The sequence below is a fragment of the Rattus norvegicus genome, chromosome 2 (assembly GCF_021556685.1).
Source record: "Rattus norvegicus strain SHRSP/BbbUtx chromosome 2, alternate assembly SHRSP_T2T, whole genome shotgun sequence".
NCBI lineage: Eukaryota > Metazoa > Chordata > Mammalia > Rodentia > Muridae > Rattus > Rattus norvegicus.
In genome coordinates this window covers 246,142,501-246,163,201 of record NC_141535.1, presented here as the reverse complement: position 1 = coordinate 246,163,201, position 20,701 = coordinate 246,142,501, and the positions used below count along the sequence as shown (strand labels likewise).

General features: G+C 43.8%; 2 protein-coding genes across 5 annotated transcripts in view; one reads left to right on the top strand and one right to left on the bottom strand.

Moving 5' to 3' along the window:
• Tnni3k (TNNI3 interacting kinase) overlaps positions 1-20,701 on the top strand; it is a 267,980-nt gene that overhangs the window by 186,386 nt on the left and 60,893 nt on the right. For all 3 annotated transcript variants that reach the window (XM_087620881.1, XM_087620885.1, NM_181769.1), the window contains 1 exon segment: positions 10,456-10,565. In XM_087620881.1, coding sequence (XP_087477007.1) covers positions 10,456-10,565 — 110 coding nt within the window.
• The window catches only part of Lrrc53 (leucine rich repeat containing 53), a 31,873-nt gene that overhangs the window by 5,243 nt on the left and 5,929 nt on the right, over positions 1-20,701 (bottom strand). The window contains exons 3-4 of one of the 2 annotated variants that reach the window (XM_087638467.1): positions 20,262-20,701; positions 14,774-17,495 (exon numbers count right to left, since the gene is read on the bottom strand). The exon at positions 20,262-20,701 is cut by the window's right edge and continues 73 nt beyond it. In XM_087638467.1, the coding sequence (XP_087494593.1) occupies positions 15,991-17,495; positions 20,262-20,701 (1,945 nt within the window). In that variant the 3' untranslated portion in view covers positions 14,774-15,990. Of the gene's footprint in view, positions 1-14,773; positions 17,496-20,261 lie in introns of those variants that run through there. The other variant, XM_087638470.1, reaches the window with a different exon arrangement.

The following is a 20,701-nucleotide window of genomic DNA, read 5'->3' as shown; positions in this document are numbered from 1 at the left end:
CACAGTGAGAAGTAGAGCAGTAGACTAGGCCTGGGAAAACAGCAAATCACACCTTTAACTTTTGTGCCACAAAACAAATAAACTAACAAACAAATGGAAAAAAAATGCCTGACAGAAACAGAGTAAGAGCACTATAGGAAGGAAGATTTATTTCAGCTTGTAGTTTGGAGGATTATAGGCTGTCACAGTGGGGAAGGCATAGACAAGTGCTTCTCTGCATGCACCCTGGGAACAGCATGGACAGGGGTTCAGTACATGTGCATACTCACACACAAACACACACACAGAGAGAGAGAGAGAGAGAGAGAGAGAGAGAGAGAGACACTACACAGAAGGGAAGGTATGGGCACTGACTGCACATACACACACAAACATAAAACACACTCGCACAGAAGGGAAGGCATGGGCACTGACTGCACACACCACACACACACACACACACACACACACACACACAGAAGGGAAGGCATGGGCACTGACTGCACACACCACACACACACACACACACACACACACACACACACAAACTACACAGAAGGGAAGGCATGGGCACGACTGAACACATACACGAACATACAACACACTCACACAGAAGGGAGGGCATGGGCACTGACTACACACACACACAAACACACAACACACAAACACAACACACACAACACACACACACAACACACACAGAAGGCATGAGCACTGACTGCACATACACACACACACAACACACACAGAAGGCATGAGCACTGACTGCACATACACACACACACAACACACACAGAAGGCATGAGCACTGACTGCACATACACACACACACACACAACACACAAACACAACACACACACAACACACACAGAAGGCATGAGCACTGACTGCACATACACACACACACACACACAAGGGAAGACATGGGCAGTGACTCTGCACACACACACACACACACACAAGGGAAGACATGGGCAGTGACTCTGCACACACACACAAGGGAAGACATGGGCAGTGACTCTGCACACACACACACACAAGAGAAGACATGGGCAGTGACTCTGTGCACACACACACACACACACACACACACACACACACAGAAGAGAAGGCATGGGCATTGGAACAGTGCTGGGCAGAAAGCCAGAGCCTGTTTACTTGGTTAAAGACCAAGAGTAGAGGGCAAGGCCACAGAACCAGAACCAGACTATAATATTCGAAAGTACCACCAATGACCTGCTTATCCCAGTTCCCCCGGCAACACTCTACATTCCAAAGGTCTCAGGGCCTCCCTAATTGTACTGCCAGATAGAGAACAAGCTACAAAACATAAGCCAATGAGGGAAACTTCAGATTCAAATGGTAACATCCATATTACTAAGGATGAACTGAAGGGTTTTCCTGGCCAGACTGAGGGTAGGAAAGAGTTAGAAGTGCTCTTAGATCAGATCCCATCTGGAGTCTATATTTCATAATTGCTTCTCATCCAATAAATAAGCATCTGAAAGAGTGAGAGGCAGGTACTCTAGCAGAAAGCAGTGTTAGCAAGGTCTAGAAAACCCTACCAGCAATTAAGAAAGAAGGAAATAGAGGATATAAAACAGTGATTATGAAACTCACGCTAAGTAAAACTGGAACCAGATGGTGAAATCATGGGGAAGTCAGGCTCTCTATAGACACAGGGAGAATGAAAGAAAAGTGAAAAAGTAGATAGATGATAGGTAGATAGATAGATGATAGATAGATAGATAGATAGATAGATAGATAGATAGATAGATAGATGGTGGATAGGTGAGATAGATGATAGATTAGAGACAAGATATGAGAGATGGTTGATAGTTTTTGGTTGATTGATAGGTGGTATAAGATAGGTTATTGATAGATGATAGATTGATAATAGACACAAATAGATATGAGAGAAGTTGTTCTGGGACTCTAGTCACATAATTTTGAATTCTGTGAAGCCTTGCAGTCTGCCCTCTGCCATCTGTAAAGCACATAATTCAACAGGACTGCGAAGTGCGGAGAAGCACTACGGTGACTCTGTACCGACCAGGACATGAGTGCCTGGGAACCCAGGTCCTGATGTTGAATGGCAGGAAAGCACAGATATCTGCGTTTCATGATTCACCTGCCTCCTCACTCTCATGGGCCCCCAGCAGACTGGACAGTCCCTGCCTGAACTGAGAGTAGATAATCTTTGCAGCATCTATTTGTCAGATGTTAGCTTCCTCTGGACGCACCCTGACATGCCCAGATATAGCATTTTGTGATCTATTTGCCAAGTTAATACTGCCGTAAGTCTCGTGCATATCAATAATGCAAGCTCCTGTAGAATCCCAAGAGACTTTAGAATGTTCTTTATTCTTAGTTGGCAAAAGATGCGTTGGAGTTCAGACCAGGAGGCTAGCTCTTCTTTAGAAATGAGGAACGTTCTAGCTGGAGTGAGTCTTGTATGGAAATGGTAAGGTAGTTTAGAAGATGTGCACAAAAATTTTCCAATACATTGAAGATGTAATAAATGGGGGAGTGAAGGCCAAAGGTACCTGATGGGTACAGGAAAGGAACAGACCTGTGAGAAGAGATGCCATTAAGATAGAAAGAGCTGAGCTGTCAAGCCAAGTAGAGAGTGATGAGCATGATGCCAGCTACCTGGCTAGTAAGAGCTTCCCTGGATGTGATTCAGAGAAAGACATCGACACCTGCTTCCTGGATTTCATTTCTCTCCTGGGCTATGTCCTCTAATACATCAGTGACAAAAGGATGCCGGATCAGTTAATCTAATAACACATACTTTACCCAATCCTAGGTAGTCCCCAGCTATTCAGACATGTATATCCTCCTGAAATCTGTTTGTATCCAAAAGAAGAGAGTCTCTTATTTTTCTTTCATTTTCTTTTCTTCCTCAGTGGTGCCAGCTGGTTCACAGGGAAATGCAACTGTGTCCTGGGTTCCTTGATGCCAAGCTCTTGCTACGTCTGGGAGGCATCAGCAAATTAAGAGCATCTGACAGTTTATTGTAGCCAGGTTTCTTGGGAGAGGCTTCACATTGAAAGTTTAATTTAGAGTTATGAACTGGAAATCCCAGAACCAAACTCAGTCTGCAAGTCTTGTAGGGCATCTACACATAGCCTTTAAAAGAATGACTGGCAGGATATTTAGAGACTTGGTTATACCACAGGATGCTTGCATGTAGTCCTAGAGTTCCCTATTCCTTTTTGAATACCGCTTAATTGTGACCTCCTATCTACATGATCCGGTTCCTAACACTTCCTAAATATAATAATCTTAGATTGAATACACCGACAGTATGTACACGTAGCAGGGAAATTGAGCGGGCTAATTCCCATGTTTGCTGTTGTAATCCTTATCAGTTTATCACTGAAGTGAGGTGAGCCAGCCCGTCTCTACTTGCATGCCAGGAAGAATTGCATTGGTCCGGTAGCTGCAGATCTCTGCCAGACTGTAACTAATGCCAACTCTCTGATGTTTCCTCGTCCTGAGGGAGCGGGCATGGAAGACAAACAGTGGTACTGCTTACTCTGTTCTGACCATTCTAATGAGAGCAGGATGCGGTTTTAAAAATTAGGGCATGCTTAATACCCTCCAGGACTGCACAATCTCACGGTGCCTCCAATGCTGCTCACTCTGGAGGCATGTTGCTGAAAAGCACAACTTTAACAGTGTATTTTAGCTCTTCCGGTGATGTGGAACACTATTGCCTTGGCCATAATAACCTGGGCCATTAGAAACTAACGCAGTCAGCTGCACTCTGAGGAACACATGCACATAATCAAAATTTAAAAATGTTTTATAAACCTTATCTTGGTCAATACTTACCGACAGACACTTACTTTTACTTTCTCCCCTCCCTCCACCATGTGTGTGAATGAGTGTGTGTGTGTGTGTGTGTGTATGTATGTATGTATGTATGTGTGTGAATGAGTATGTGTGTATGTATGTATGTATGTGTGTGAATGAGTGTGTGTGTATGTATGTGTGTGTGAATGAGTGTGTGTATGTATGTATGTATGTGTGTGTGCGTGTGTGTGTATGTATGTATGTGTGTGTGAATGAGTGTGTGTGTGTGTCTGTGTGTGTGTGTGTGTCTGTGTGTGTGTGTGAGTGTTATGCACCCATCCATGGAGACCAGAGAAGGACATCAACCTCTTCCTCCATCATTCTCCATCTTGTTTTTGAGACAGGATCTCTCTCCCTGAAACTAAAGTTCACCATTTTGACTGGATTTCATAACAAGCAACTTCTGAGGTCTGCCTGTTTCTGCCCTACCCAACACAGGGGTGGTAAGCATGTGTTGCTTACATACTAAGCTATGCATAGATTTTACATGGGTGCTAGGGATTTGAACTCAAGCCTATTAATGTTCACAGTGAGAGTTTCTTCCCATAGAGCCCATGTCCCATACCTTTTAATTCTCCTTACAATAGGAATATTTGTTTAATTTTTACAAAATAAGACAGTGATGGATTGCACTGGGAGTTCAGAATGCAGTACACAATTATACAATGATGAGAACTAGATGACCCATTTTATTATGGAAAGTTGCAATGCCACTCTTACCACAGGGCCACACTGCATATGAGCTGTTGGTAGCCTTGACATTCGAGATAACTCACTGTAACGTTTGACTTTCTATTCATACCCAAAGACAACCTTAAAAAGACCTCAGACCCATGATGGTCTAAATAAAGAAATAAACAATCCATGGTGTTTTAACATCTAACCTTCTGGGTTCAAATTAAAACGAATCGCTTGAACTCTTAGATTTGTTGTTAAAAGTAACAGTGGCTAGCTAACACTTAGCAGGAGCGACGACATCATGCTGATGTATGTCAGTGAGGACTAAGTCCTGCATTGCGGGGTTTGTTAGGACAAGCATAGATGTCACATTATAGTGAGGGCACACTCAAGTCCCTGAGCCGGTAATTGTCACCATCAAACTGTCTCTTCCCCACTGAAGCCCATGCTTAACAAACTTATCACTTGCTGAGACAAATGGCTTAATTGGCTCTTGCAGAGAGTTTAGAACAATGCTGGACACATTGTTAGGCCTTCAGTTCCCTGTGAAGGGCATTCCCTTATGGCCATGATGCTTGCAAAAGCCTTCCCCAAAGGCTTTGGATAAAACAATAGTGGGTGGGTTTGCCACAAAGTCTTAACAATTCACTTAGCTGTGTTGGAATTTAATAGCCCACTGGACATAATATTCATCCACAATGCCACTGGGTGCTAGACACTGGGCCTTCTTCTGAAGCATAATAATGAGTTTACTAATTGTTAACATTGATCCATCCTTTCACCCATTCCACAGATGCTTATGGAGTCCAAAAACTCCGAGTCCAACAAGTACTTCTGGTCAAATATCATTCTGACTCCTCCCATCACTATCTGCTCAGTCCGCTGCGTTTTAATGTTGGTTTTTGCCAGTTACTACACTATTCCCTGTTGTCAGAAGCAGGAAGAGATGTAGTCACTGGCCTTAGAAAGTGCCACAAAGAGGCAGATAATTAACCAGGCAGTGAAATGGGACTCAGTAGGTGTCGCTGCCTTGTGAGGTGCTGCAGGAGTATTTGGGAAGGATCCAAGACAGAGCCCATCTGTGCCAGTGTCCAGAGCAACACGTTCCACAAAGGAGAAGCAGGTAGATGAGGAAAGCCACATTGTAGAACTTAAAACCCAAACATGAAAACGTTGGCGAATCTAGTGATTCATTTCTTACTAACCCATTCACTTACCACGTTTTAAATAATGACACCGGGTTTCCACTTATACTGTTACACCTGTAGAATACCCAAGCCTTCTTTTAATTTGCTACTATTGTGTGTATGTGTGTGGGTACAATTGTGTAGCACTGGCATTCGTGTTGGGGACAGAGGGCATCTTCTTGGAACCGGTTTGTCTTTTCATTATGGGTTCTGTTGATAGAACGCAAGTCACCAGGCTCGTGTGACAAAGGCTTTTATCAGCTGAGTGATCTCAACAGCCCCATGAGTACCTTTTGCTATAGGAATTTGGGAGGAGAGTTGTCATCTACATATGGCCTGTTTTCAGAGATGACACTCATGAACTATATACATGTCGTCTCTTGGGAAGGTGTTGATAGACATGGAACAATTTGAGTTCTTAACAGAGGAGACTCTTAGGGCTGACTTACAATATCATGTTTAAGTCTCACTACTCAGTATAATATGAGTAGGGAAAAGCTATTTTGAAGCACAGTGCAGTTCAATATGGAGACCGCTGAGTATAGCTATTCCAATCTAAAATTGTGTTAATTGAAAATAACTAAACTGCAAATCCAGTCCCTCAGGCATATTTTCATGATGTAAGTACCCAATAATGCTCTGCTTAATACTGAACGGTGCAGAAGGACATCACCTCCCATCACTGCAGAGAGGTCTAGGGGCAGCGCTATACAGTTCAGAAAGACAACTCTTTGCTGCAGAGAGGTCTGGGAGTAGCTATACTTGGTTCAATAATATGATGTACTCAGGATAGAACTTTAAAACTAATTGCACAATGAATTTTTTTCTTTCTTAAATATGGACCTATTTTCTTTAAATGGCAAAGTATTTTTTGAAAGCCGAAACCAACACTTTCACAAATCATTTAACATACTTCTCTGTAAGAACCGGAGAAAAGACTTAATGAATAGGTTGACAGTTGTGTCCCCAGATCTGAGCATCAGGAAATTTCCCAGCTGTCAGAGCAGCCTGCCACAGGCAAGCCTGGCCAACCATCTAGAAGTGGCAACTTGCAGTCTCCCCACCTCCCTGGAGCTACAGCGCCCACATTTAAGTAGAGGTGACGATGAGAACCCTTGTGACCAAGAGTAGAGCACAGGAGACTCCAAAGGCTTGCGGTCTGCTTTGAACAACGAAGAACGAAAAACCACTCATCAAAATGGACTTCTCAGACACAACCAAGAAACAGATAAATTACTCTCATAGTTTGATCTCCCAGCATGAAAGAGCTACTGAAGGAGATGCTGGGGACAGGCATCAGTTTAACCCTTTCTGAGGACAGTCCCTCTGCACCCCCTGGGAGACACTCACTAGACTGATTTCTGTACACGTCCTGGAGCTGGATCCGCACTAGCCAGTCATCAGATAACAGCACAGTCATAGGATTAGTGAACACAAGCATCTGTCTCATTGGTCGCTCTGACTTACTTTATCCTTGGAGGAACTAAAAACAGTTCAGAACAACCAATGAAGGGATTCAGTCCCATACTTTTTGAGCCAAGAAAGATGCTTTGATAAATAAGAACGAAGTCTAAACCATCTAGCTGCCTTTTGAAAAGAGCTTTTCCCTGATACGGTGGCAGTGACAACACTCTTTACTCTCCCTAGTGAGAACGCAGTTAATAACGGATGTTTAGGAACACAGCTATATTAATGTGAGCTAGTTGAAAGTATTCATGTCATTTGATATGTTATTTTCACCCCTTAATATACCATAAGTGTCTCACCTATAATATACAGAAATTCCCATTAAAAATATTCTTTGAAGAATTTCAAATAACCTAAAATTGAGAAGTGATTAAGTAAATCACAGTAAACGCAGTCATTAAAATGTGTTAACACATAGTTTTAATAACATGGAAAACGCTTAATTGCTTAATGCTTTAATTTATGAAAGAAGAACTCTGTAATCATATGTCAACATAGGCTCAATCTTAGGCGGGAAAAAGAAATTCTCAAAATATTTTAACAAACATTTTGACAAATATTGTTCACCTGTAATTGATTTTCCAGACTCACAGCAAAGAAGCAGACAATTGCTTTCCATAACTAATACCAGAACCTAAAAGAAAAAAAGCATCAGAGGGGATGACTCCTCAGCTTAACTCATTTTATGGATAGAAAGTCTTTTTCTTAATAATAATATTTTACACTTTCTAATTCCCTTATTTTTTCAATTTCTGAAAAGAAAGTATTTTTTATTTACATTTTTATTGGGTATCTTTTTATTTACATTTCAAAAGTTATCCCCTTTCTCGGTTTCCTGTCCATAAATCCCCTATCCCATCCCCCCTCCCCCTTCTTCTATGAAGGTGTTCCCAGCTACCCACCCCTTCCCACCTCCTTGCCCTGACATTCCCCTACACTGTGGGGTCGAGCCTTGACAGGACCAAGGGCCTCTCCTCCCATTAGTGCCCAACAAGGCTATTCTCTGTTACATATGCAGTTGGAGCCCAGGGTCAGTCCATGTATAGTCTTTGGGTAGTGGCTTAGTCACTGGAAGCTCTGGTGGGTTGGCATTGTTGTTCTTATGGAGTTGCAAACCCCTTCAGCTCTTTCAAACCTTTCTCAGATCAATGCTCGGCTGCTAGCATTTGCCTCTGTATTTGTCATGCTCTGTCAGAAAATTAATTTTATAATTGGTAAAATTAGGCCTTAACTCAGAAATAACCCAAAAAGCAATAAATTTAAGATACTTTGAGTAACTTTACTGGGATCTGCTGAGATTAGGATAAACAGAGTTCAGCAGATGTGGATTTTGGTGCTGAAGGAGGTGCTACTGAGAATTATAGCAGTAAGAATATGAAACCTGAATTGGCCACCTCCTGTAGTCTGGCAGGACCACCCCCCATTGGATAGATAAGGACTCTAGCCCACCCTTAAAGCTTTTAACCATAATTTGTTCTGACTACAAGCAATACAGGGATAAAGATGGAGCAGAAACAAAGGGAACTGACCAACCAATAACTGGCCCCACTAGAGACACATCCCATGGGCAAGCACCAATCCCTGACAGCTAATGATACTCAGGTATGCCTACAGAAAGGAGCCTAACATGGCTGTCCTCTGAGAGTCTCCACTCAGCATCTGACTGAGACAAAGGCAGAGGCCCAGAGCCAAACATTGGACAGAGCTTAGAGAGTTGGTGGAAGAATCAAGGGTCCCAGAGAAGAAAAGTCCCCAGGGAACTCCACAGGAAGACACAGTCAACTAACCTGGACCCTTGGGGGTTCTCGGGGACTGAAACACCAACCAAATGGCATACACAGGCTGGACCGAGCCACCGTGCACACATACGTAACAGATGTGCAGCTTGGTCTTTCTGCAGGTTTCCCAACAACTGGGGCAGGGTCTTTTCCTAAAGCTATTGCCTGTTTGTTCCCCCAACAGGGGTGCCTTTTCTGGTCTCAGTAGGGGGGATGCACCTAGTCCCTCAGAGACTTGATTGCCAGGCATACCCAGACAGGGCCTCTGCTCTCAGAGAAAATGGGGACGGGATAGGGGGAAGGGGCTGTGTGAGGAGGAGGATTGGGAGGAAGGAAGGCAGTGATCAGGATATAAAGAAGAGGGGGGGGGAGAGGGAGAGAGACTGACTGTGTGTTATCCCAAAGCCAGTAAGACGCAAGTCAATGCTACTTCACCATATACTAGAGCCAGGATGTAGAGTAATCTGAAAGTCTCACCTCCCTTTGGTGCGCAGCATTTTTAACCATCAAGCAAAGAATAATATGTCATTTTCTACTTTCATCATCATGTATACTGACAAAAGGAGGGACTTGGGAACAAAAGCTCATGCCAACGATGGGTTATTTTTAAATGATAATAATGACAAACTCATTCCAGGCTTAGACATTATTAGTACCTGCCTTGAACGGTTGTCCAAACTACTTGAATTCATATCTTTATCTACCATGAAACTTTAATACAAAAAAACTACTTAATTTTAAAAATCCATACACTTATCTTTCAGGGGATGTCAAATCAGTGGTTGAAAACAGAGAAATACAAAGCAATCAGGAGTCTACAACTCCATGCAGAAAGGTCTGAGAGGAGCATGACTTAGAAGGCCATGCTCCCAGACAGGGCAAGGAGATTTGATCAATGAGCAGCTCCAGTGGGTATATATTTATATATATTCTAAAGTGATACAGATGCCTTCTTACTGTTCAGTCCAGTGATAATCCATGCACTATAACATCAGTGCATTAACCTTGCATTTATGACATTGTAATGTCTTGAAAATTGTTGCTATACTTATTTGTCTATGTGAATGAATGCATGTGCACATGAGCACCCTTGAAAGTCAGAGGACAACTTGCAGGAGTCAGTTCTCTCCACCATGTGGGACTCAGCAGTCAAACTCAGATTGGTGGCAAGCATTTTCACCCACGGAACCATCTTGGTGGCCAGACACTGTGGAGTTTCATCCAGTCTGTTTTCTGTAGTGTTGTGTGTATCTGCATACTTCAGATATCCTGAACTACTTGTTCTCTTGCTCCTACATTTATTCTCTCCACTCACTGCATAGACCCAACTGCCCAGTGGATGGGAAATAATAAAGATAAACAGTACAAACTGTCTACTCTTCTTTAGAGGCAAGGGAGGACGTCAGGCCAGAGGTCCTGTCAAATCCCGTGTGCATTGCCTTTAGATGATTCTTGTCTCTCTCTGTCTTTCTGGAGTAAGTGAGATTCACACCTTTATTTTGCAGCCGCTGCAGCAGCAGATATGGCGTATCACCACATCAGACCGCCCATCGGCTATTCCATCCCCAAGCCCATCTCATCCCTGCTGATACGGGGCTGGAATGCATGTCCTGAAGTGAGTGAGTTTGTTTCTTCCTATAAAATGTGTGGTGTCTCACAGCCTGTCACAGAGCACGTCTGAAACATCTACACCCAGTGTGTGTTGGAACAGACCAGTGGGAAGACTGACCTGCCTTCTGTGCTCAAGTCTCTAATGGCCCTGGGGAAGTCTGAGCAGCTCGATGCCTTTGTTGTTGCTCTCTGGTTTTGAAATGTTGCTCACAGTAGGTTAGTCAGAGAGACCTGTATTTGAGAGGTGCAGCCTTATCCCAGCTGCAGTTTGGTTGGCTATGATGAAGCAAACTTGCAGGAGACCCCAGGAGATGAGGTCTTCAGCAGCAACCTGAGTCCAGCAATAGCAGCCATGACAGCTCTGTTCTCTGTGTACTCATAGGTTGACAAGTGAATCTGCACTGTCTCTCTCTCGCACTGGGAGACAGCAGCGGCTAAGATGGTCTCTGCTACAGCAATCTCCCATTTGCTCAGATCTGGTCATAACATCACAGGTCCAAGGAGTGGAGGGCAGTGGCCTAGGTTCTGAGCTCCTTGTTTTATAAATGCCCGAAGATTCTCACTTTTCATACCAGCACATCTGCTCTTATCTTTTCACCCACAGCCTTGATGATTCACTCTTCCTAAATGTTTTAACTCTCCTCAGCAAGGAAGCAGACGAGCGGAGCTGTTTCTATTTCAGAAAGTACCCCCCATAGACAGATAGAGTCTGAGAGATAGATAGATAGATAGATAGATAGATAGATAGATAGATAGATAGATAGATAGATAGGTAGGTAGGTAGGTAGGTAGATAGATAGATAGATAGATAGATAGATAGATAGATAGATAGATAGATAGATAGGGCCCTACTTAGACATCTGAAAGAAAAGGTTTGATTTGGCCAATGGGTCTTTTTTATTTTGTTTTTGTTTTTGTTCAAGGCCACACTCAAATCAAGTCATTGTCCAATCCACTGTGTCCATAGACCCTTTCAGAGGGAAAGTGAACATTCTCACAGGATGTGGTCTGAGTATCTCTCTGGATAAACTCTTCTTCTGGTCACTCAATCAAACAGCACTGTGTTGTACTGAATTTAACTGAATAACTGACAGGTTAACACCATAATAGCAGACTTCGTTTTGTTTGTTTGGTCTGGCTTTGTTCTTTCATATAACCCTAGAACTCAGAACCACACTGTAAGTGCTCAGAAAGGCAATGCCTGTAGAATAAATAAACAAATGCTTCCTGTCAGGACCTCCAATTCCACGTCTAAGATTTTGGTGTCTGGAAAGTTTTATATAAAAATTGCATGACTTAAAATAGTTTGAGGAGAGGTCATACAATGTGAAGCCTGAGAGAATTATCTGAAAATAAATTTGACGATCACTTTATCCAGAATTTTTCAAATATAGTAAAGAGATTTATTTGCTCTGTGTGTGTGTGTGTGTGTGTGTGTGTGTGTGTGTGTGTGTGTGTATGTTGATATACAGGGGGGATTGTTTTAATGGAAATGTTGTATTACTAAGGAGTGAATTTTATCAGCACAGCACACAGGCTGGCTTTAGTTTCAGGCAGAAAGATGGAGACAAGTTGTCATTAAACCGTGGAGCTGCCAAGCATCTGGTAACATTGAGCATTCACTCAGCCTTGACCCTGCATCTGATGATGTTCTGCTCTTTCTCTTGTCTTTACAATGCCCTCAAAGGTCCTTATCAGATCAGCAGGGTGGGTGGTAAGGTGATGGCAACAAGAGACCAACACTCTGATTATTTTCAGAGTTCAACAATTAGTTTATTGAGTCTACTGCTCAATCCTGCCATGTTGTCCATGAATCTGAGGGCTTTATCCATTATGTAGTGATTAAATAAACAAGCATTAATAAATTTAGAACTATGAGCCATGATTTAGGAAGACTCCATGAAAAATGTAAAGGAAACCAACCAGAAAGCTGAGGACAGAGTGTGAGTCCTTGAAGTTGTCCCGGAAATAACACTTGGGCTAATATCAAAATCCAAATACCGGCATTCACTGAATAAGGATCTGGTGAGAGAAGGAATTTGTGTACGCTGAAAAAAAATGTATGTTTATGGTGAGCAAAGAGATGAAGGGTTTGCTGGTTTTGGCAGCCCTGAAGTCAGTGACAGTTAAACCTCTAGACCAAAAAGCATTTGATAAAATGATCTACAGATGTAAATGAATAATGCCGTGTTATTCCTCCCACTACTTCATTTCCTCATTCAATTTTTTGAGAATCTCAGACATGAGTACTGTATCGACATCCTTTCTACTCCCCCTCGCCCTTCTGAAACTCCCTCCTAGTCAACCGAGACTACCTCTCAAAATTCCTGACACAATCCAAGCCCCCAATATCCCAAAGTCTGCAGTACTGGCTTAAGTGACACTGACTAAAGGCAGGTCCAGACAGTAACAGAAGAACCATAAGGAAGTGTGTTTTGTTGTCTTGTTTTTTTTTAAAAACAAAACAAAAAAACCAGGGTCTGTGTAATCATGGCTGGCCTGGAATTTGCCATGTAAGCCAGGCTGACTTAGGTAAGCAATGTCAGCCCTGGCAGCTGCAATATGAGCTTAGACAAGAAATTGTACATCGTTTAAACCTTACCACTGAAGCAGTGAAAAATTATACAATGAATAATATTTTAGACATATTTTCTAGGTACGAAGGGTTTCTCATCTTTTACTGAAACGGTCGCATGCAACTCTGTCCATGAAGAAACCTCTGGGTTATCTTTGGCTGTTGAGCAGCCTCACGTCTGTGTGAAAGGAGAGATTGCTCAGAATGAGCATTCCTGCGACGCAGCCTGAAACTGTGCCTTCCACAAGCACCCTAGCGGCGCGTGCCCAGCAGAGACAGATCTGAAGCATGGAAACTGAAGCACAGGTTCTGAGGTCAGAACAGCCCCCAGGGGCTGCTGGCACTGTGATCCAGTTGATTATAACAAGTACTTGTGCGGTTGCCATGGGGATTCGGAGGCTAACGGAAACCTACGATCTATTGCAAAGGAAGCAGCCTAAGAAAGAGGTGACAGTGTGCAAGGGGCCACTTCTGCTGCCTTCTGAGAAGCAGCCAGTGAGGAAGAGAAGGCTTCACCCCTACCGATGTTAATACTGGTGGGTGGCAGCGGCAAGGAGAGAGAACAAGGCTGAGGAGCCTTCATTTCAGAGACGATAGAACTTTTGAGACGTTAGGAAAAAATGCAAGTTAGACACAGAGACAAAGCCATGGCCCCATCCCCCTCTCCAAGAGTGCTGTCAGTCAGAACAAAGGAGACTCACCATACAGGACAGCAGATAGGTGTACCTCTCACCTCCAAGGTGTTTCCCACAGTGAAGTGGTATCAGGAGAGGAGGGAGACCCCAGCATGTGGTATGGGAGTGAAGCCCAGGCAGAGAGGCTACTTGAGAACAGGTAGGGCAAGAACTGAGCCAGAGATGTCTGACTCCAAGCAAGACAGAGAAAGGGGGTGAAGGGCTCTCAGAATGAGACTGTTCCATTGCTTGCTGTCAGATCCACACAGGAAACAGAAGCGAAGCGCAGTGGGCGCCGAGCAGTGTTTGCAGTGTCCGAGCAACCCCTTAAAGCTCATTTAATATTAATAAATATCAAATGCACCTAAAAGGACAGAGAGGCCAGGGCAGATACAAAGATGGGGCAGAGAACACTTGTTTCTGTTTAGTCTCCTGCCTACCCCCCACTACACAATGTGAACTCTGGTATCCTGCTCTGAATACACAGGCTAAACACCTTACTTGGTATCAGTAATAGACTGCCTGAGTGGACCTGTAGTTTTCAGGTAAATGTGACTTTCCGTGAACAAGGGTTATTCTCCACTGCAGCTAAATCCAGTGTTTATGAGCACATTTGGTTCTTCCGTGCAAGGAGGGGTGCTCAGCAAACAGCAGTGACAAGCTTGACCGGAGAGATCAAACCTCCGAAGACTGGCGATAATGGTTATTTGGTTTTCAAAGACTTATATTAATAACAACCGGCAATAAAGCTCATTAAAATTCCTTTTGTTCTCCAGCCACAGTGTTGCTTCTGAAACCTGTTTGCCCTTCTGAAAGGAAGGAAGCTGAGCTTGCCCTCTTCTGGACTTAAAGGGTTTTTCAAATTCTACAGTCAGCCTGAAATCCTCAATTATTTCCCCTTAGAGAAATAGTAGGTTTCTTAAGACTCCTACTTAAGATCTAAGAAAATTATCGACAAAGCGATTACAAACGGGTAAAATTTACCTCTATGCAGTACAATTAACAAACACGGCTGAATTTTCATTACACCATAATTAAGAAAACAGATCAGGCGCACATGAATCTGTGCTCATCAGTGCAGAAAGCAAGGTTGTAATAGCACTAATTGAGACATGCATAACAATTTCCATAAAATAAACGTCACATGCAAAACGTTCTCTTCTCGTCGAACCTTCCCTTCATTTGAGAGTCTTTTTTTTTTAAGTCTTTGTTTGATTTTCCAGGACTAGGCAAAAGTTCCCATCATCCCGTTCCTTGAAGGAACTGATTCTCTCAACTATAGGGAATATACTTCAGGCTCCATCTTCGATTTCTGTGCTATAGCTGACTACAAACTTTTATTTCACTGGGGATGAAGAATTACTGAGAAACTACACCCTGAACAGTACGTTTGGTGTCCACAGAGGCTAGGGATGTTTTTGATCCTCCAAGAAGACAGCCTAAGCAGGAAATAAATGGTATGCGGCTTGGTGTTTCTGACTCTACTTCCAAAAGTGGTGGGTAAGAGTCCCCAGTAAGCGATGTGTCTAATGATGTTTTTGAGCAGGGTTTTCAGCTCCATTTTCTCTGTTCAGAATTAGAGGCACGCCGTTTTCTGTCTGAGAATGAATGGCATTTAACTCCTGTGAGAGGCAAGGAGCTCCTGGTGTCACCCACTGACCCAGCAGCCTCCCTATGTTCCCTGTCACCTCTCTCTCTGGTTGGTTATCTCCAAGGCATCTGCAGTGAGGCCCATGGTTGTGAGTTCGAGGATCTACCTCACTTTATAGCATGCCAGTTTCGACTTTACTCACCTCTTCAATGGAAACTGTATCCTTGTCAGAGCTTGGAAAGCACAGTACAAGTTTCTCTTTCCCTGAACTTCCCAGTATCTGCTGCCTTTCTTCTGCGTGGCCCATTTGTGTTGTCTAACTTGCTGCACTAGAATTTGCATCCCTCTCCAGGAGTGCTTGCTTCTGTGTTCCCACCCCTGCCCATGTCCCTGGTGGTTCTCCACCTTTACCCCCGTGATGCAGTGTTGGTGTCTGTCCCCTCCTGCTGCAGTTTGGCTAGTGTGGAAGACAGTGCTGTTCCATGAATGGCAGGCTGTTGTGGGGTTGCATCCCGGCAGTGGGAGAGGACACACGATCCTCTCTGAGAGCCATCTTGTTTCCTATGCCAGCCCCTTTCCCATCCATAATTCAGCCTTCCACTCTTCCACAGGATGCTCTGACTGTGTTCATTAATGGCTTTTCCTCACTTCCAAGCTGTCCGTGGCTTGGTTTTTGCTCCTCCTGTTGTAAAGCTTGATTCTCATCCAAACTGTGATCTTTGCTGAAAGTGCCAATCACCTGGTCGCCGAGGGACAAAGTAAACTGGTTTAACTCATTGATCTTTAATTCGTCCTGGTCCGTGTCTTGAGTGGACACCGTTACTACATGGTCAATAACTCCCCTGGGGTGTTTAGACAGTAAAACACTATTCTCTCCATTCCCCAAACAGGCTGGGGAAGGGCCAAGAACTTCCCCTTGTAGACCAGTCACATTTTCCATTTGATCGGGTGAAAGAAGAGGAGGTGAATGCAGGCACTCAGCAACCCTGACTGAGGGCTGAGGCGCCATTAATAGGCTTCCATTGGGAGCGCAGCCCACTGGTTGGCAGCTGCCCTGCTCAGAACCCCGATTGTCTACAGAAAAGCTGTCAGCTCTGAAGGTGTCGTTTGTTTCCTGATTAGGAGTCTGATCTAAGGAGCGTTCCAGTGGCACCTTTGAACAAGTGAGCTTAGTATGGCTGCTCCTCTCTGGCGGCTGAGAACTGACAAAAGATAGAGGTTCTGTTTTGAACTTTCTCCCGGAAGTTCCGGCTGGTCCCTGGGGAGGTAACCTTGTTCGTTTACGTCTCTTGGTGGGTTCTGGTGTAGATTCCTCTGGGTGGACCCTAGTTTTCCCAAAGGGGTGCAGACCTACCTTCATCCTTAAATTCTGCCCCTTTGCCTTCTCCCTCAGATGGGAGGGCTTGGGTCTCTTCTTTTTCAGAGTCTGTCGCTCTGGAAGGTTTTCTCTTGCTTCCTTGACCTCCTCCAGGCTGGCACAGTTTTTGAGATGCAAGGAAGTCGGGAGTTGGCTTTCACTATCTCGCTGTCTCCCAGAGACTGGTGTTTCTGCTGACACCACCAGCCCTTTTGCCCTGACTAAATCAGGGTCCTGGAATTTAACCCTCTTCGTAGAATATGCCTTCTTGATTTTTGCTGACAACCTTGATTTGTCTTTGACCTCCTGACTCCTGAGGAATTTTTCTATTGCTCTGTTAATTTGAATTTGCTGCTTCTCAGATTCTGTGTGCTGTCTTCGATTTGGCTTCTTCTCCCTCGTAAAATCTTGAAATGCATCCCAAGACACATATTTGCAGGTGAAGGAAGCATTGGGATAAGAATCCGTGGGCTTGCTCCACTTTAAAGAGTCCTGGTGATGGTCATATCCCACTCTGTGTCTGTGGGCCATTCTGCCTACAGCACGTTCCCCTGGCTCCTGTCGCCTGGGGAATGAGCTGGTGGAGAACAGTCTCCGTACAGATGGCTCTACAGCATTGTCTCCTTTGTCTATTGGAGGCTGCCATGATTCATTCATTAAATGCTTCCCAACACTCTCTCTTGCCAAGGCTGAGGAGGATGTCGCATATCTGCTTCTGAATGTGTCACTGCTCACATCTGCTGAACAATAAAGGCAGGAATTTACCACTAGGCCCAGTTGTGGTATCCCAACCAAACAGAGGTCTATGAACCTTATGAAAATCGTAGAAATGACTCCTTCAATTGTGATAATTCCTGAGTATTTCTGCTGATGGGAAAGACGACCCTTGGCGATTTGGTGTGTTTGCAACCATGGTCTTCCTAAGCCACATATCAGTCAGCTGTGATGCTGACTTAGAAAGTGTGCCATTAGGATTGTAAATGACAAACATGCCAGCTCATACTTAGATTCCATTATGGTTATGTTAGCTTTAAAGATGACTGACATCTGAATCCTTTTCAAACGGCACGGTGGGTTTCCCTTATTTGTTTTCCAGTTTGGAAATGGAATCACAAATTTGGAAGAATGTAGATGTAATATTAAACAATATTCAGGCCTCAAGCAGAGTAACCTAGACAACAAGAAAAGAGTACTTGTTGCCTTAATGAAGGGAGAAGGCCACATTTTATTTTACTTCCTGCAAATTAATGCAATATCCACTAAAGATGTATTAATAAGTGGGTAATTTGGGATGTTGCCTGGTAGCAGTATCTACCTGTGACTTTAAAATAGTACGGATAATATATACTATTAATAATACACGTTCAACAGTACCAACAAAAACCTAATATTCGTTTTGCTTATAGGAAGAACCAGGCAATGTAATAAATATTATACACTTATTAGCTTGTTTGATATCAACAAGAGCCATGGTCTGCTGTAGAAGTCCCAACATCTTAGGACATTTAAGGAAGGAAGTACATCTGGGTGTTTGTTATTTTTCTACAGTCCCTCATCAGGAATCGGACCAGCCTATCTCATTCTCTTCCACAACGAATAGAATTATGCCTCACCACCCCGCCTTCTCATTTTCCTGAAATCGTTTGAATAGAGGGAAAAAGTGTTAGGTAAAAGAAGAGGTGACCCAAGCCCAGGTTAGAATGTCACCGTACCCTAAGGCATACTTGTAGGTGACTTTGAAAGAGTTGCCAGTATGGAAAGAGTGTCCTGGGGAAGAATCGATGGTGTTCATAAGTTCTAGAAACTGAAAGAAAACAGCAAGAACTACTCAACTAGGTGATGTCTGGCACTTTCTCTACCCAGAGAAGTCTGTTCTGAAGTCCCAGGTTATAGGCATAAACTTGAACTTGTATTCAAGACCAAGTATGGTCTTAACTGCTTTCCTGAAGTCTTCCCTCCACTCCAGAAAGCTGCAGAACTGCACATGTTTCCCCCAAGGTCACCATTGACGTGACAGACCACGAAGCCAGTGCTACAAAGGGTTAACTGGTCATGTCCTCTTGTGTATATAATTCCCCCACAGACAGACTAAGCAAGGCTTTAGGTACCTCTGAAAGCTAACAGGAAATGAAAAAGCTAAGCCCTGATTTCTTATAAAGTGAAGCCAATCTTTTCTGATTTCTATGGAATCCGTTTTTTTCTTGGCCATCTTTTTCTGGAGTCAAACCATCTGCCCCAAGGAACCAGCAAGAAATACAGTCAGATAAACTCACATCCTGCCTTTTGCCACATAGGAAATAAAATATAGTTTCATTCTTATCCTGTGGTGCCCAAATCCAGCCTTAGGGCCAGATCGCCACAGAAAGTGTATCACATGATTCCTCTGTCATTCATTTTTCCAAGAGAAAATCCTGCTTCCTCTAAACCAGTTAAAGTAAGTGGCAGAGCCTCTGTCCTGAGCAGCCGTGTAAGTGTGCTCTGCAGGGCGTGAGAGCATTGCCCCAGAATTCAGGAAGGAAAGGAAGATGCTTGATTCACTGCCTCAGCAGAAGTATTGGTATTGCCTGTAGACAGCAGGTAGGTGCCATGGCCAGGTCCACTGGGCTCCCAACATGAGACAATGAATTAAGCCCTGACTTTCCCAGAACTGAGAAGTTATCATGCTTGACAGCTCAGCAAGCAAAGTGTGTTTCTTGACATCGTTCCTGAAATGAATCACTGGCATGAGGAGGCCATTCTTCTCAAATGCCATGCTGCAGGAAGGCTGTTTACTGTAAATTGGCGCCAGAGCTCAGAGGATGCTGGGAGGAAAGCTGGTACCCACATTTTTAGAAATCTCAGCGATATTGCTATTCAGGCTTCTCTTTCCTTTTTTAAAGCATCCTTAGGTATTGGGTCTTAATGTTCACTTTTCAGGCAGAAGAGGGAACATGGATAGCTCACCCCATTGCAGTGAGACAGAGAGACTCACACTCACAACATACACAGGAAGTACACTTTGACAGAGACATTTACTGGCACACAGACACATACACGGATACTCAGACATGTACATGTGTGCATTGATACAGACACACACATACTTGGACAAGCACGTGTGTGTGTTTATATATACACAGGTTCTCACAAAAGCACATGTTTACACACATACACCACACATACACACATACATACGGGTTCTCAGACAAACACCTGTGCATGTTTACATACCCCTATACACACGAATCATCAGACATGTGTATGTGAATTCTTATATATACACAGATTCTCAGAAATTCACCTGTGTGTTTATACATGTACACATACACACATTCTCTCTCTCTTTCTCCCCCCCCTCTCCCTGTCTGTCTCTCTGTCTCTCCCCCCAGTACCTTTACATCTTCAGAAAAGGAAGAAACAGACTACAGTGAATTTTATAGCACTGATTTGATACAGAAACTGAAAACAGGGTTCCTCCTTCTGAGAATCTAAGCACAGTGGGATTTTCTAACAGACAAGCTCACCTATTGTTTTTGTTCCATGCTGTGGCAGGATTTGAGAGCGGATTTCTCCACGTTTCTGGTTGCTTGGCTTTTCAGCTGTCTTTGGACAACATCTTGTCGCTAAGTCTGCATCATAAAGAGCTTTCTTGTTCCCAGGAGGCCCCAAGCATCCTGCCCGTAGTTCATCAGCCAGGCAAGAGCAAGCACTGTGTGCCTCATGGTCTCTCCCTTTCAGCTTTCTGAATGATACATCCACGGCTGTGGACTTGGGGGCCAGCCTCGCTTGGTGGCTGTTTTCCTGTCTAAGTGGTGCTTCCTTTCTGGAGCCCACATCGGACATGACCTGTGTCTCATTTTCTCGAGTTAAGTGGCAGTTACAGTACCCCACGGCACGGCCATTTCTTGCTTCATGAGCACACAGGGATTCATTGAGGGTTCTGCAAGAAAGGTTTTTGGATGTG